General features: G+C 38.0%; 1 protein-coding gene across 1 annotated transcript; it reads left to right on the top strand.

The window, feature by feature from the left end:
• Positions 1–4086: 4086 nt before the first annotated feature.
• Positions 4087–11999, top strand: LOC105034246 (uncharacterized). The gene is made up of 11 exons (XM_010909318.4): positions 4087–4553; positions 6768–6890; positions 7003–7099; positions 7283–7318; positions 7411–7598; positions 7733–7835; positions 8080–8261; positions 8357–8434; positions 11015–11117; positions 11198–11279; positions 11449–11999. The coding sequence occupies exons 1-11, from the start codon at positions 4213–4215 to the stop codon at positions 11727–11729; spliced, it is 1614 nt and encodes a 537-aa protein (XP_010907620.1). The 5' UTR covers positions 4087–4212; the 3' UTR covers positions 11730–11999.
• Positions 12000–12761: the final 762 nt, after the last annotated feature.

Raw genomic sequence — 12761 nt, 5'->3', positions numbered from 1 at the left:
CCCCACCACTCTTCGGTAAGTCGCGACAACGGACACCACTCCACTCTCTGTAACAAACTCCATGTGGCCCCACCACTCTCCGACAAGTCGCGACAACGGACACCACTACTCTCCATAATAAACTCCACGTGGCCCCGAACGATCCACTACCAGGTAGTTACGGACGTCGCTGTCAATCGGTTACGCTCTCCTGTCTATAAAAGAGACCCCCCAGATACGTTCTCCTCTAAGCTTTAAGCACTATCTCTAAACTCTGCTAAAATCCCATTCGAGTGCTCCATTTCTGTTGAAGCAGAGTACTGACTTGAGCATCGGAGGGTCTTGCCGGAGCACCCCCAACTCCGATTTAGACTTTCCTTGTAGGTCCCGATGGCGGCCGTGATTCCCTCGACTCCAGCTTCTTCGACATCGGCAGAATTCTACACCAACAGAATTGGCGCTAGAGGAAGGGCTTGTGTCTTCATAGGACCTTTGTTCTTAAAAAAGTACTCAACAGAACTATCTCCGGTCATCTTCTTCGACATCTTCTTCTTCTTCTCCGGTCAGATCCCAACCTGATGCCTTCCCGAAAGGCATCCACCAGGCGATCTACGGCCTCCATGGCCAGATCTCAGCAAGATCCGCCAGCTCCGACCTCGTCTCCAGCTTTTCAGGCTCCTCCTCCTCCGGCAACGGTAGTCGGCATGGAGCAGTTCGACCTGCTGGTTCAGTAGGTCAGGGGCCTTATTGAAGCGGTGCAGGCCATGCAGCAGTAGCAGCAGCAGCCGCAGGTATCTGTGCGGCTGGAAAAAGCATCGTCGAAGTTTCAGAATCTGGCGATCGGACGGCCCACTTGGGCCAGTCGCCCTGTACCCCCGAAAAGAGGAAGCAGAAGATGGAGAGCTCTCTGTCTGATCATGATTCTACCTTCGGAGGGTCCCTACCTCCATTCTGATTGATCATGTGACTGATCGACAATTGAGAATCGTTTCAGGATATAACAGTTAATTCGATTGATGATTAACCCTGTGCAAGAGTTGCAATAAATTAATTCGCTAATAGTTGATGAATTATAAGAGGATTGATTAGTGATTAGATTGTTAATTAGCTTAATTTGATTAAGCATTAAGATTTAGATCAAATCTAATTGAATTAGATTTAATTTGGTTTGACCCATTAGGTTATGAGATGACCTAATCATTAAGGATGTTTGATTTTTTATTTGATCAAAATTTGAATTCGATTAATTTTTTATTTGATTAGAATTTAATCAAAGCTATTTGTTACCTAATTAAATTTGGTTCAGTGGTTTAATTGGGTCTAACCTAATTTAATTGGGTTAGAAATCTAGTTGGATAAAAATTCAAATTGAACCAATCCATGAGTCACCTCTTCTCTGCACCCACTTTTTCTTCATGCGAGAAAAGTTCTCATGTGAATTTTTTTCATGCCCAAATGTGATTGTCACCCCCTTCTCTGATTACTTTTGGAGGAGGATAAGATTAATTCTTCATTCGAATTCAAATCGTTTGAATTTTGACTTGAACAACTTAAACCTTATCCTTATCTTTCCTTGTCGCCTACACCGTTTGGAAGGTTGAGTTTTGTGCGATGTTTTGTGAAGGGAATGGTGTGAGAAATGTCCACGCCTCAGCTCTTCTGACGTCCCACTTGGATAAGAATGAAGTGATTTTTGGTTTGGATTCGAAATGATTTGAATTCGAACTAGTTTAAACCACTTATCCTTATCCTATCTCTTCTCCATGCCTACTCTTAAATTCTTCTTCCTTTTATGTGACAAAAGGATTGGTTTTTATCGTGAAATTTTTTTTTGAGAAGAGTGGGGGCGTGAAACAGAGAGTGGGTGGGCTTTTGTGTGTAAGAAACAGAGGAAGAATCCTTCCTCTTTGAGCGTGAGGTCTAAGGTGGATTCTAGGATTTCGGCTCTAAATTTTTATATGAGAAGAAATACAAGAATGTCCTGTTCCAATCTCCCACACCACCACCTCCTCATGTAGCTCTATCTTCTGATCCGGAAGAGTCTATATAATCCAAAGGAAGGAGCTTATTCCAGCCATCCAGTGGCTTCTACGTAAGCTAGTACTCTGGAGAAGGATGATCCGATCAGAGCTTTGAATGGACTACCTGTAGAAGTCGGATGAGCTATGTGGCTGCTCGATATCAGGAAGAATCTCGTACCATGTCTATCAACAGCGACGATCATCAACCTGTATAGAGATAATGAGTTTTGAACTCATCTGATTAGATCTAATGGTTTGATCTGATCTAGGGCATCAATGTGATCAATGCAGATTTTTCTATATATCAGATTTTATTATATATAAATTTTATGTTATAGATCCTTAATAGGTAGTTTAGATCTAATCTAAAATATGCGTAGGAGATTAAAATATTTAATCTACTATCTTTCGTTAATTTTTTTTTTTTTAAAATTTATGCTTTGAACTGCCAGTTTACTTTCAAAACTAAGATAAGATAAAAAGATACATTAGATTCATTGCTGAAGGATCTTCCATACCGAGCTGATATAGAGTACAGATTCATAATTTATACAAAATGCCAAATAACTATCATATAAATGCTTATCTCTATAATACTTAGGCCACCATAGTCCTTAACAGTTAATTTGCTCTCATGATCCCATATGTGATGTAACCACCAACTAGATCACAACCAATGTCCTTTAACTTGCGATCTCTACCAGCATACCATGGTTAATCATGGCCGAACTTCAATCCTTTAGCCTGTCGATCCATATCATGACCAAATCTTGCCTCTTTATGTTGCATTTCCATACTTGGCAGAACTCTACCGAATCCAGGGTCACATGACTTTCATTTGCTCTATTTCCATCAAATTTGATCCACATGGCGTTTGCTATAGACTATTAGTTGGGTTGTTAAGATAAGATGTAAATAGTAGCAAATCTAGTATATCTACTTTTTTCAAGATGGATTATTTGGAAGCTTCTTGAGTGTTTGGAATTCTTCTTTTCCATCACTAGCTACCATTAAATTTTTGGATATTTAGAGACATCCAATGAATAGACCGTATAGGCACCCAAACAAGTTCTTAGTTGATAGCTTAGTAAAGCAGCATGGTTGACATTATTTGGTTGGTGAATAGTCAATTCCCTATTAATCAAACATTCTTCTCCCTAGGATCTGTGCTTGAATCTTGGATGATATATTTCCAAGGATTTGGACCTAGCTAAGGTTCTCTCTCTCACACAAGCAAAGGACAAGACCTCCAGAGTTTCATTGAGTCGTAAATATTTTATTTATGACTACATGGGATGCAACTTTTTCTTTTTTTCTTTCAATTGTTCTTCAAATGCAATATATAATATATATAATATAATAGATAATAGAAGTATAATATAATATAGTAGATATAATAACCTAATTATGTTTTAAATTAAATTTTTGATATTAGTACTATGATATACTATCACTATATACAATGTTGTAATAATATATGCATATCTATCGATATAGTAAAAATAATATATTATTAAAAAATTAAAACTACAATCTAATCTGCATATAATAAAATATAGAAAAATATTGTATCTAGGAGATATTTAAATATAATATAGCGAGATCATTAATGATTATACTTTTATTTTTAAATAAAATTACTATTATTTTTTAGAAATTAATAAAATATTAATCTAATCTAACAATCCATGTAGAATATGAGCATGATACAATACTAATAAAGTATATTTTTTATTAATTAAAATATTAGTCTAATCTAACAATCCATGTAGAATATGAGCATGATACAATACTAATAAAGTGTATTTTTTATTAACATCAGTATCATTATGTGTTAGATTTTCAATAATGTTGGATAATGTTAGATTAACTCGGCTAAACTAGGAATCCGGTTAATATTTTTAGCACAAACCCAACCCTAAATCCAAACCCCAACCCAAATGGGTCCAGTTAAGAATCACATTCAGTGCCGAAAGTAAAGCACTTAGGATTCAGTACGGATTTAGTCAGACCCAACCCAAACTACCGACCTTCCCCGCTGGCAAAAAGTATAAAAGGCCTTCAATGCTCCTTGCTCTCCAAGTCAGTCAGCGTCGCACTAATCCAAAAAGGCCATCGATAAAGCCTCGTGCAATCCCCCGCTGTCTCCATTGTCGTCTCCTCAACCTTCGCCTTGAAGTAATCGCCCAAGAGCCCCTGGAATTCCAATCCGATGGACGCGAAGAAGAGCCCGGGTTCGCCGTCCGCCGCGGTGGCGAAGCTGAGGATCGCCGGGGCGTGGGCCGGGGTCCTGGAGGTCGAGCTGGAGGCGTGGACCCTCCCGATGCTCCGCGCCGAGGTGGCGCGGCGATCGGGCGGCTCTCCCGACTGCATCAACCTGATCTGCGGCGGAAAAGTGCTCCGGGACGGCGAGGAGGTTCGTCCTCTCTCCCAATTGGGACTCAAGAACAACTCCAAGGTGCTCGCGAGCGTTGTCGCGGCCGATCGGGGGAAGGCCCTCAATGAAGAGGCGGCCGCCGAGGCCGAGCGCAGCAAGAAACTCACCAGAATCCAGTTAGATTTCTCCTTTTCCTCTTTCTGTCCATCGTTTTGGGATTCTTGTAGGTTTTGGCTGCTTTATTGGTGGGGTTGGCAGTTCAATGCTTAAAAGTTTCCAATTTAGACAAGAAACTTATGATCATGCGCTGTTTGGGTTACAATTTGCAGTGTAGATGAGTAGTAACTTCAGAATGCTGATTGAATTTAGGGGTTTTTAAGTTGGAATAGGCTGATATAGTGAGAGGTATTTGAGTTCTCGGGCTATTTGGTATGTTGGATTACAGTTTTTTCTTTGGTTAGTGAGAAGAATCAAAGTCTGAACAAACCCTAAATTAGTAATTTGATGTTAACTCTTGCTAGACTTGCTCGTGAGCAATTTAGTTATGGTTGCGGGCTTGTTAGTGCAAGCAGCAGGCTATTCCAAGGGTTTTCAGATTATTACAAAGGTCTTCCTTGACCTGTTTATTGATGACTTCTAGGGGAATTGAGGAGTATGAATTAGTGGTTGATACTGTCATGGTAGGAAACTAATGTATTCCTCATCTTTACTGTTCCTTGAAAGTTTTCAGTTATCTTATAGGAGGGAATAGAATTTTGGTACCGGTGCCTGTCCTGGTCTAGTTCTTAGTTGGTATAGTATCACGAAGTGTCAAAATAGACCTATCTTGCTAAGTCCATGAAACAACCACTGAGAATAGGAATATAACAACCCAATCCTTAGACTGCAATATAGAGTTCCGCATTATAAGAAATAGACATTGGAATTTAACACTCAGGATTAAACTTGATGTTTTTATGGATGTTGAATACAAAGCTTCTGTTGCAAGTCTGTTTTCTTGAAAAGATCAGCTGAGTGCTTCTTTATGTTCTCCAATAGAATTAAAATAAGTACAACATGTGGTTACTGATATCATGAAATATTTTGGTTCATCGCAAGCTCATTGTCTTTAAAATAGCTGCCAATATATACCTTTATTGGTTCCTGATGTGGTATTAAATATTCTCCATCAGTATTTTAACCAAACAGATGATGTTGTTGCAACATGTTCTGTTTTTGAAATCATACAGACTCATTTTAGTTTATTACAATATTTACGTACCAAATAACTTAACGACGACCATGAAGTTGAACATGTTTGGTGCTTTTTATGGAAGCTAACCAAACCAATGCAGAATCTGCAGTCACATCCATGATACTACCAATGCCTTCCTATTCTATTTTTCTAACTTCTTGAATCATGTTATTCTCCTTTATAATTATTCTCTAACTTTGCTTTATTTTCTGTCATTTTGTCCACTTGATTAAGTTGTATAAGATAACAATTCTTTTTTCCTCAGTTAGAAAATTGTTTCTTTTCAAGTTCTAAAAAACAGGTTATCGTAAGGTCCACATCATTTAGCTATATTATGTAATCACAATCTTTATAATGTTATTTAACAATGCATATAAGCACAATCTTAATTTGATTCACAATATTAGTATTTTCCCAAAATATCTAATGTTTGTCCAGCATTCTTCACATGCTAGAATTCAATAGAATTTTCTATTGTTTTTCTCTACCTTTCTTCGGCATCTTGAAGAAGTGCCCAATCCAATTTTCCATCAGCGGTTGAAACTTGTTAAGTATCACAACTATGGCCTCATTCACTATTTCATATATCAAAAGGACACCTTTTACTTTTCCCATTGCTATCTAGAATGCTTAAATTCCCCTGATGTGCACATGTATTGTGGTGTTGTCTTTTGTTGGCCATCCTCTACAATTTTTTGATAAAAAATTATTCAAAGAACACATAAAATCACTATGTGTTCTTTGACTTAAAAATTGTTCATATGGTCTTGTTTCCTCTCCCTGTAGTATATTTCGTGCAAATCTTGCTTTCCTATTGCCTTGTGGTCTGTTTGAATCATGCTTTGGGTGATACATATATTACTGTCTAGTTTGATGCTTACCCTGGAAAATAAGTCTAAATGAAGTGTCATTAAGCTTTTCCTATTTCACCATTTTGCTTCACCATAACTAATCTAGGTTGCTGTGTTTCTTGAAATGTTATAATCTCTTTATGGCTCATAACTTTATTTCAGAAGAATGATCTATAAATATCAGTCATATTACAATAATGCTCCAACCTGGATGCATGCAATCTTACTCTTCATGGTGTTTATTGATCAGTTCATAACATATTTCTGGTAGAAAAACTGTTAGCTTACAGCATAATTTTTGACAGCAATGCCACTCAGGCATTGGCAGATAGGCATGCAGATGGTTCACTTCCGATGGAAGACTACAATATAGAACTTGAAGATCAGAATGGTCAGAAAGTGGTCTTTAATTCTGAGTCTGATAGACGGTATATTTTCTGAATCTCACATTAGTCTGCTATTATATGCTTATGTCTTCAGACTGGTCTTCTTAGCTGTGATTTACTTGTCTTCATGAGAGATTTGTACTGTGGTTGACAGGGCAATCATGATGGGTCTGATGCTCCATGCAAATGCTAAAAGTCTTATTAAAAAGCAAATGTTTAAGGATGCATTGGATGTGTTATATATGGCTGAGGTTAGTTGCAATGCTGCTGTCATTTCTGTTCACAATTCTTCTTTCTGCAAGAAAGTTAATAGCTAGACCATCATACTTGCTATGAAAATTTCAAGGGAATACACCATCATTTGTGAACTAGTTCAAATAATTTAATGAAAACCCTTATATATAATTTAACTATCTGTAATTTTGTATTTGCAGGAGGCTTTCTCTCTCTGTGATCCTAAATTTGTAGAGGTAATCTAAGGCAGTCATTTTTCCATAAGTATTTCAACAATGAACATTATGCTGATATCTGTGACTTGGCTCTTTTCGCTGTTTGTCTCCAGATGATTGACAATGTGCCTATACTTCAACTAGATATAGTATGGTGTTACTTCATGCTTCGGGACATCTCATGCCTATCAATGGCAGGAATACGCCTGGAAAAGGCTAGAAAAGGGTTTGAACGCTCACATGGTAAAGATTCCACTAGATTTAGACTCCTCCAGGCTGGTCGCCATGCAGAGATTGCCATGTGAGGTTCTTTCACAGTACTTGTCCATTTATTTTATACAGGGGTGATAGGATGGTTTCATTATATTTCTTTAGGGAAGCAGCAAACTTTCCTCCCATTGAAGCATATATCTATTTCATGACCTTGTAAAACAGATATGTGAGACTGGAACTCCTTGAAGGTGTGGTGGCTTATCACAGTGGCCATTTTGAAAAAGCCCGTAGAGCGCTGAGCTCTGCACAAGCTAAATATGTTCAGGTCTGTTGCTTTTCATAGGGCATCAACTGATTTTTTTTTTTCCCCTTCCATGTGTCTGTGAAGCCATGAATACTATTCTGTCAATCTTTTCTTTCTTTCTTTTTTTGAACAATAAAGATGTAACTACTATCTTTTCACAGATTGAGAATGATTATTTTGTGTCCTTTTCTGCCGCAATGATTACATTGTGCCCTTTTCTGCCTCAGTCTAATCTATTTGTTCAATTGTCTTTGTTTAACTTCAGCTTCAAGTGTCGGATGAAGCTTTATCATTGTTGATGGGCATGGGCTACAAAGAGCGGGAAGCAAAAAGGGCACTAAGAATGACGGGTCAAGATATTCAGGTAGCAGTTGATTTTTTGGTTGAGGAGCGGGCAAGGATAGCTCGCAGGAGAGAGGAGGATATTCAACGACAACAAGAGATCATGTAAAAGTCAACAACTGATCCGTAGAATGTTCTTTATGTGGTGTTTTTCATTTTGTTTATTTTTATAAACTATGATCATTGATAATAACTTGCAGCGAACAGAAGAGATATGGTAGAACTCCTCAGAACAAGGCTGTCAATCTGAACAAGTTGAATGAGCTGGTCTCTATTGGGTAAGCTGCTTCAGCAAGTATACCCTTTTTTTTTTCCTAAAGTCAGTATCCAGAATTCTATATGTTATATGAACCAACAACGACTTGGGAGATACTGTGGTGCTAATCATGACAAATAAGCCTCCAAAATGCTGCTCATTTGTGTTTGAAGTGATTCTTTTCTTTTCTTATTCTTCTTGTTTTTTTTTTTTTTTGGAAGTTCAATATGTTGTTTTAAATCATTTTCCTTCCATAAACATCAAGATATTGTAACTTATCTTTAAGGCGTTTCCATCATACTCCAAAAGAAATTTTGGAAATTTTACAGACTGACTAATTTACATCCCTTCTGCCCTTTTTTATAGTACTTTCTTTCCCTTTTCTCTATATGGGAAAGGTAAGATTCAACTTTCCCTTTTCTTTTTCCTCCTCACCCAAATCCTTAGGAGACAAACCTTTCTCTATTTCCCCTTTATGTATCTTCATCGAATCTCTCTTTAAAGTCATTACAAAGAAATTGCATGCATCTTCCATTTCCTGCAGTAGTGATAGATTTCTCTTTTGCAATTGCTTTTGCTATACTATTAAAGTCGCACCATCTCCGGCTTCAAAGAATATCCCTATCTCAGTAACATGTTCACACTGTCTCTATTTCTTGCTAATTTGTCCAAAGGAACCCATCCTCCCATGTACGTCTGCTTGTGACAGTTTATTATGAGAATATGACATGTTTAACTTGCAAACTGTGGGGGTAGGTTTTTTATGTTGTGTACCAATTACCGGTCAAAGTAGGTGTCCAATGGGAAGGAAACAAATATATTTCGTGGACCATATGGAATCCAGATGTGTGCCATGAAAGGAATCTAACTGAAATTTTGTGGATGTGTCACCATGACATGACAAGCATGTGGTAGTAACAGATGTCTTCGTAAGTCCCAACTAATTGATAGTACCATTTGATGCATATCTTTGAATTAGTGTGTTCTGTAGGTGTCAACTAGGACAAGCAGATGTTGCTAGAGAGATATTAACCCAGTCAGGGTTATCGTGCAACTAAATAGGGCCCCAGTTATCATATTTTTTGTACATCTGCCTATGCATCCAAACATGTATGGTCAAAACTTAAAAGGACTTCTCATGTCCAGTTGAACAACATGGAGTTTATGATTGCCTGTTCCTTCTACTGTCCCCTTCTGACAAATTTTGCATGAGTCCTTGGGCATTGAAAATTTTGATCTTGGATTCCCTCAAAGAGAATTTGATGTTGGATATGCTTGAAGCAATACACCTCTTATCTCCTTCCCCAGGATTTAGGGATCATTAGACACTGGATGAACTTATTGCAATGAACTAAAATGTAGGATGATGATCCACCTTTAGAAAATGTTATTGGTTAGTCACCAACCATGAGCAAGATATTTCTCAGAAAAAGTTGAGAAGAAATCCCTTCACTCTTCAGAACTATCAACATTTGGACAAGATGCAGCTTGATCCCTAGCTTGTTTGGGGAAGTTAAGGCTTAAGATATCCTCCTCTGAGCATTTTGATTGGATCAACATAATTGTTCACAGTTTTATTTATTTTTAAATCACTGGCCTGCAAGTGCTAGAAAATTTATGTTTTGAAGTTTTTAAGATTATTTTAGCAAGAGTTCTTTGGCTTTTCCAATCAAGCTAGATATGTAGTTTGTACCTAGAAAGTATGTTGCTTGCAGTCAGGAAACATGAGATTTTGATGCCAAAGCATATCTTCTTCTGGTATCCACATTTTTCTTTATCTGACTTGTGCTGGAACTCTATAGATAAGTGGAACTGATGTTCAGTTTGTTTCGTTGGTGCAGTCATTTCATATTATGGATTTGAGCAGGGCTAAGAATGGTCAAAGTTCAAATATGATCAGAACCTCATTTAGGTAGAAGTTATGCATGCATCACTACTAAAAGGATTAGCCTTATCGTCATTGCCAGATGTCAAATATCAAATAAGAGCTGGCAACACTTCATCTTAACCTTAGTCAAGTTCACAGGGCTGGTCTTTTGGCAAGCATACCCATTTTAACAGGTAATTCAGATTGAACTTAGATTCTAGAGAAAAAAAGGAAGAAAGCTAGATCTTACGGGAGAGCTTCAAGCTTATTTTCATGTCTGAAATTGTAAGCCAGAGAACTGAATTAAACAGTCCTGAGAAGTAGAATCTGTGATGCTTAGTCCCAAATGCTTGGGAGTTCAGTTTGTTTGTTTGGTTATTTGCTTAGGAGCGCAATGGGGGTCCAAACACTGAAGATCATCTCAAAGTTCTGAAAATCAGTGATATGGTATATGGAGGGTGCAAAGCTGCTAAAACTCCAATCCATTATTTACCTGCTATGCTGTACAGGAACTTTGGCTTTTCCTTAAAATTCTTGGTCAATTTTCTCTGTTGGTGGCTTTGCTTAAGTAAGATACTACTATATGCATGCACCATCCATGGGGGTAGGGTATCACGTGCTATTTAAGTGCTCGTGAAACTTGGTTACCTATAACATCTTTCAGGAGTCTGAGTAGTTGTGTTCTACAACCAGAATCTGAATTACTTGATACACCAAGTTGATTTCCTTTTTTAGGTTTGAGAGGCACCTTGCCGCAGAGGCTCTTCGGTTGAATGAGAACAACACTGAAGAAGCATTGGATCTCTTGACAGATCCTGAAAGAAATTGTGTCCTACAGGTACTTTGTTTTTTCTCTAAAATTGTAGTTTCAACAGCATTATGCAATGATCAATTAATTAGAGACTTTTTGACTTCCAGAATCAACTTGAGTCGAGGAAAAAGCTGAAGGTATCAAGACCAAGAGCTGCAGATATGCTAATGGGGTCCAGACAATCAGCAGGTTTTCTGTTCTACGCTTTTCGCTGGAAAAATCAATGCCAATGTTACCAACACTCTAACTAGTATTTCTGCCAGTACCAAAAGTCACTAAAAATATTTTTATTAGCACTAGTCTCTTGTTTATGCATGTCATGTACATTAGCTGGCATGTTGAGACTTCTATTTTGCAGTTTCAGGGAACAACCAGCAAGTTGATAGCAATCCGCCTACACATGATCAAGAAGGCCCCTCAGGAGCTGCTGCCGATAATCATATGGATGAGAGAGATGTAGACGGTCAAAAGGATGATGGGGAAGAAAATTACAAGTTTGAGAGAGATGAAGCTATGGAAGGTGAAATCGCAAAAGAATTAACTGGAGATCCTTTGGCAGACTATGACATTGAAGTAGCAAAGGAAGGAGAGGCCTTAGCAGAGTACTTTGCCCTGCTTGATTCGAATGCTAGTGCATGATAAATGCTCCTATAGACCGTTAACTTGGAGCTTTTTCTTTTCTAATCTGGTGCATAGATAATGCTACTGTAGTTAGGTTTTCTTTTTGTTGATGTAATATATATTCTGCTATAGCAGCACTTCGAACTTACGTTTATAGGTTGGAAATTACATGGAATCATCTGTGATTACCTTGGGCTACAATGTAGTTGGGGCTTTGATTACATGAAAGTGTAAAAAAATATTTAATGTTGCACCAGAAAAGGTGAGTTATCACAGTTACTATCAACATCTTACGATCCTCCATCTCTGCCTTGGTCTGCTTCTTGAATGGTAGCCGACAGCCCTTCCTAACTTCAGTATAAACCAATTTTAATGTCTCCTCATTAATGATTTGAATGATAGTCACTGATTTCAAAAAGCTGTAGGCAGCTAAGTTTGCTGCTATTATTCTGTTTCTACTTTCTGATATAGCTTCCTAGCATTGGGAGCACGGCTCAGAATATTGCCTTTGGATTTAGTCGTAGCACCATGCTCTCAAATCTGCATTGCAGAGTGCATTGGATGTATCATAGCATTCAGCATAAAATTATGTGACACAATGCCATCAATGCTATGGGTTTGCATAGGAGTGCTGGCGATCTTAGATTTTGATCAGGCACAAGCCTACACAAGTCCTTCCAAAACACTAACCCTGAAAATTAAACTCCAACTTCCAGACAAAATTGAGGGCTCCCAATGGATTATACTTGTAACCTCATGACCTACAGTGGCATCTCAACTGCTCTCCGTATCAAATCCTCAAACATTACACGCGGTAGACATCATGCACTCAACACTCTTTACAGTTAAAAATATAAATTCTGCTTTAGCAGATAGATATGAATAAGAGAAAATGATGAATATGAGCTCTACTGTGGGCAAATTATGGATATGAGCTCTGGGCTTCGGTAGGCCAAGACATGCAACGACAAACTGAGACCACCAGCCAGGACTTAAGCTTAAAAGAGAATAGTGTCAGATGGACAAAAGACCTGAGCGCTGAACCTTAAA

The sequence above is a fragment of the Elaeis guineensis genome, chromosome 1, assembly GCF_000442705.2.
Source record: "Elaeis guineensis isolate ETL-2024a chromosome 1, EG11, whole genome shotgun sequence".
NCBI lineage: Eukaryota > Viridiplantae > Streptophyta > Magnoliopsida > Arecales > Arecaceae > Elaeis > Elaeis guineensis.
The sequence above is the reverse complement of the archived record's forward strand: the minus strand, read 5'-3'. Positions and strand labels throughout refer to the sequence as shown.

Coding starts and splice junctions, on each gene's coding strand:
- LOC105034246 (XM_010909318.4), top strand. CDS start 4,213: ATGGACGCGAAGAAGAGCCCGGGTTCGCCGTCCGCCGCGGTGGCGAAG. Junction 7,599..7,732: donor CGCCATGCAGAGATTGCCAT/GTGAGGTTCTTT, acceptor CTTGTAAAACAG/ATATGTGAGACTGGAACTCC. Junction 8,262..8,356: donor CAACGACAACAAGAGATCAT/GTAAAAGTCAAC, acceptor AATAACTTGCAG/CGAACAGAAGAGATATGGTA.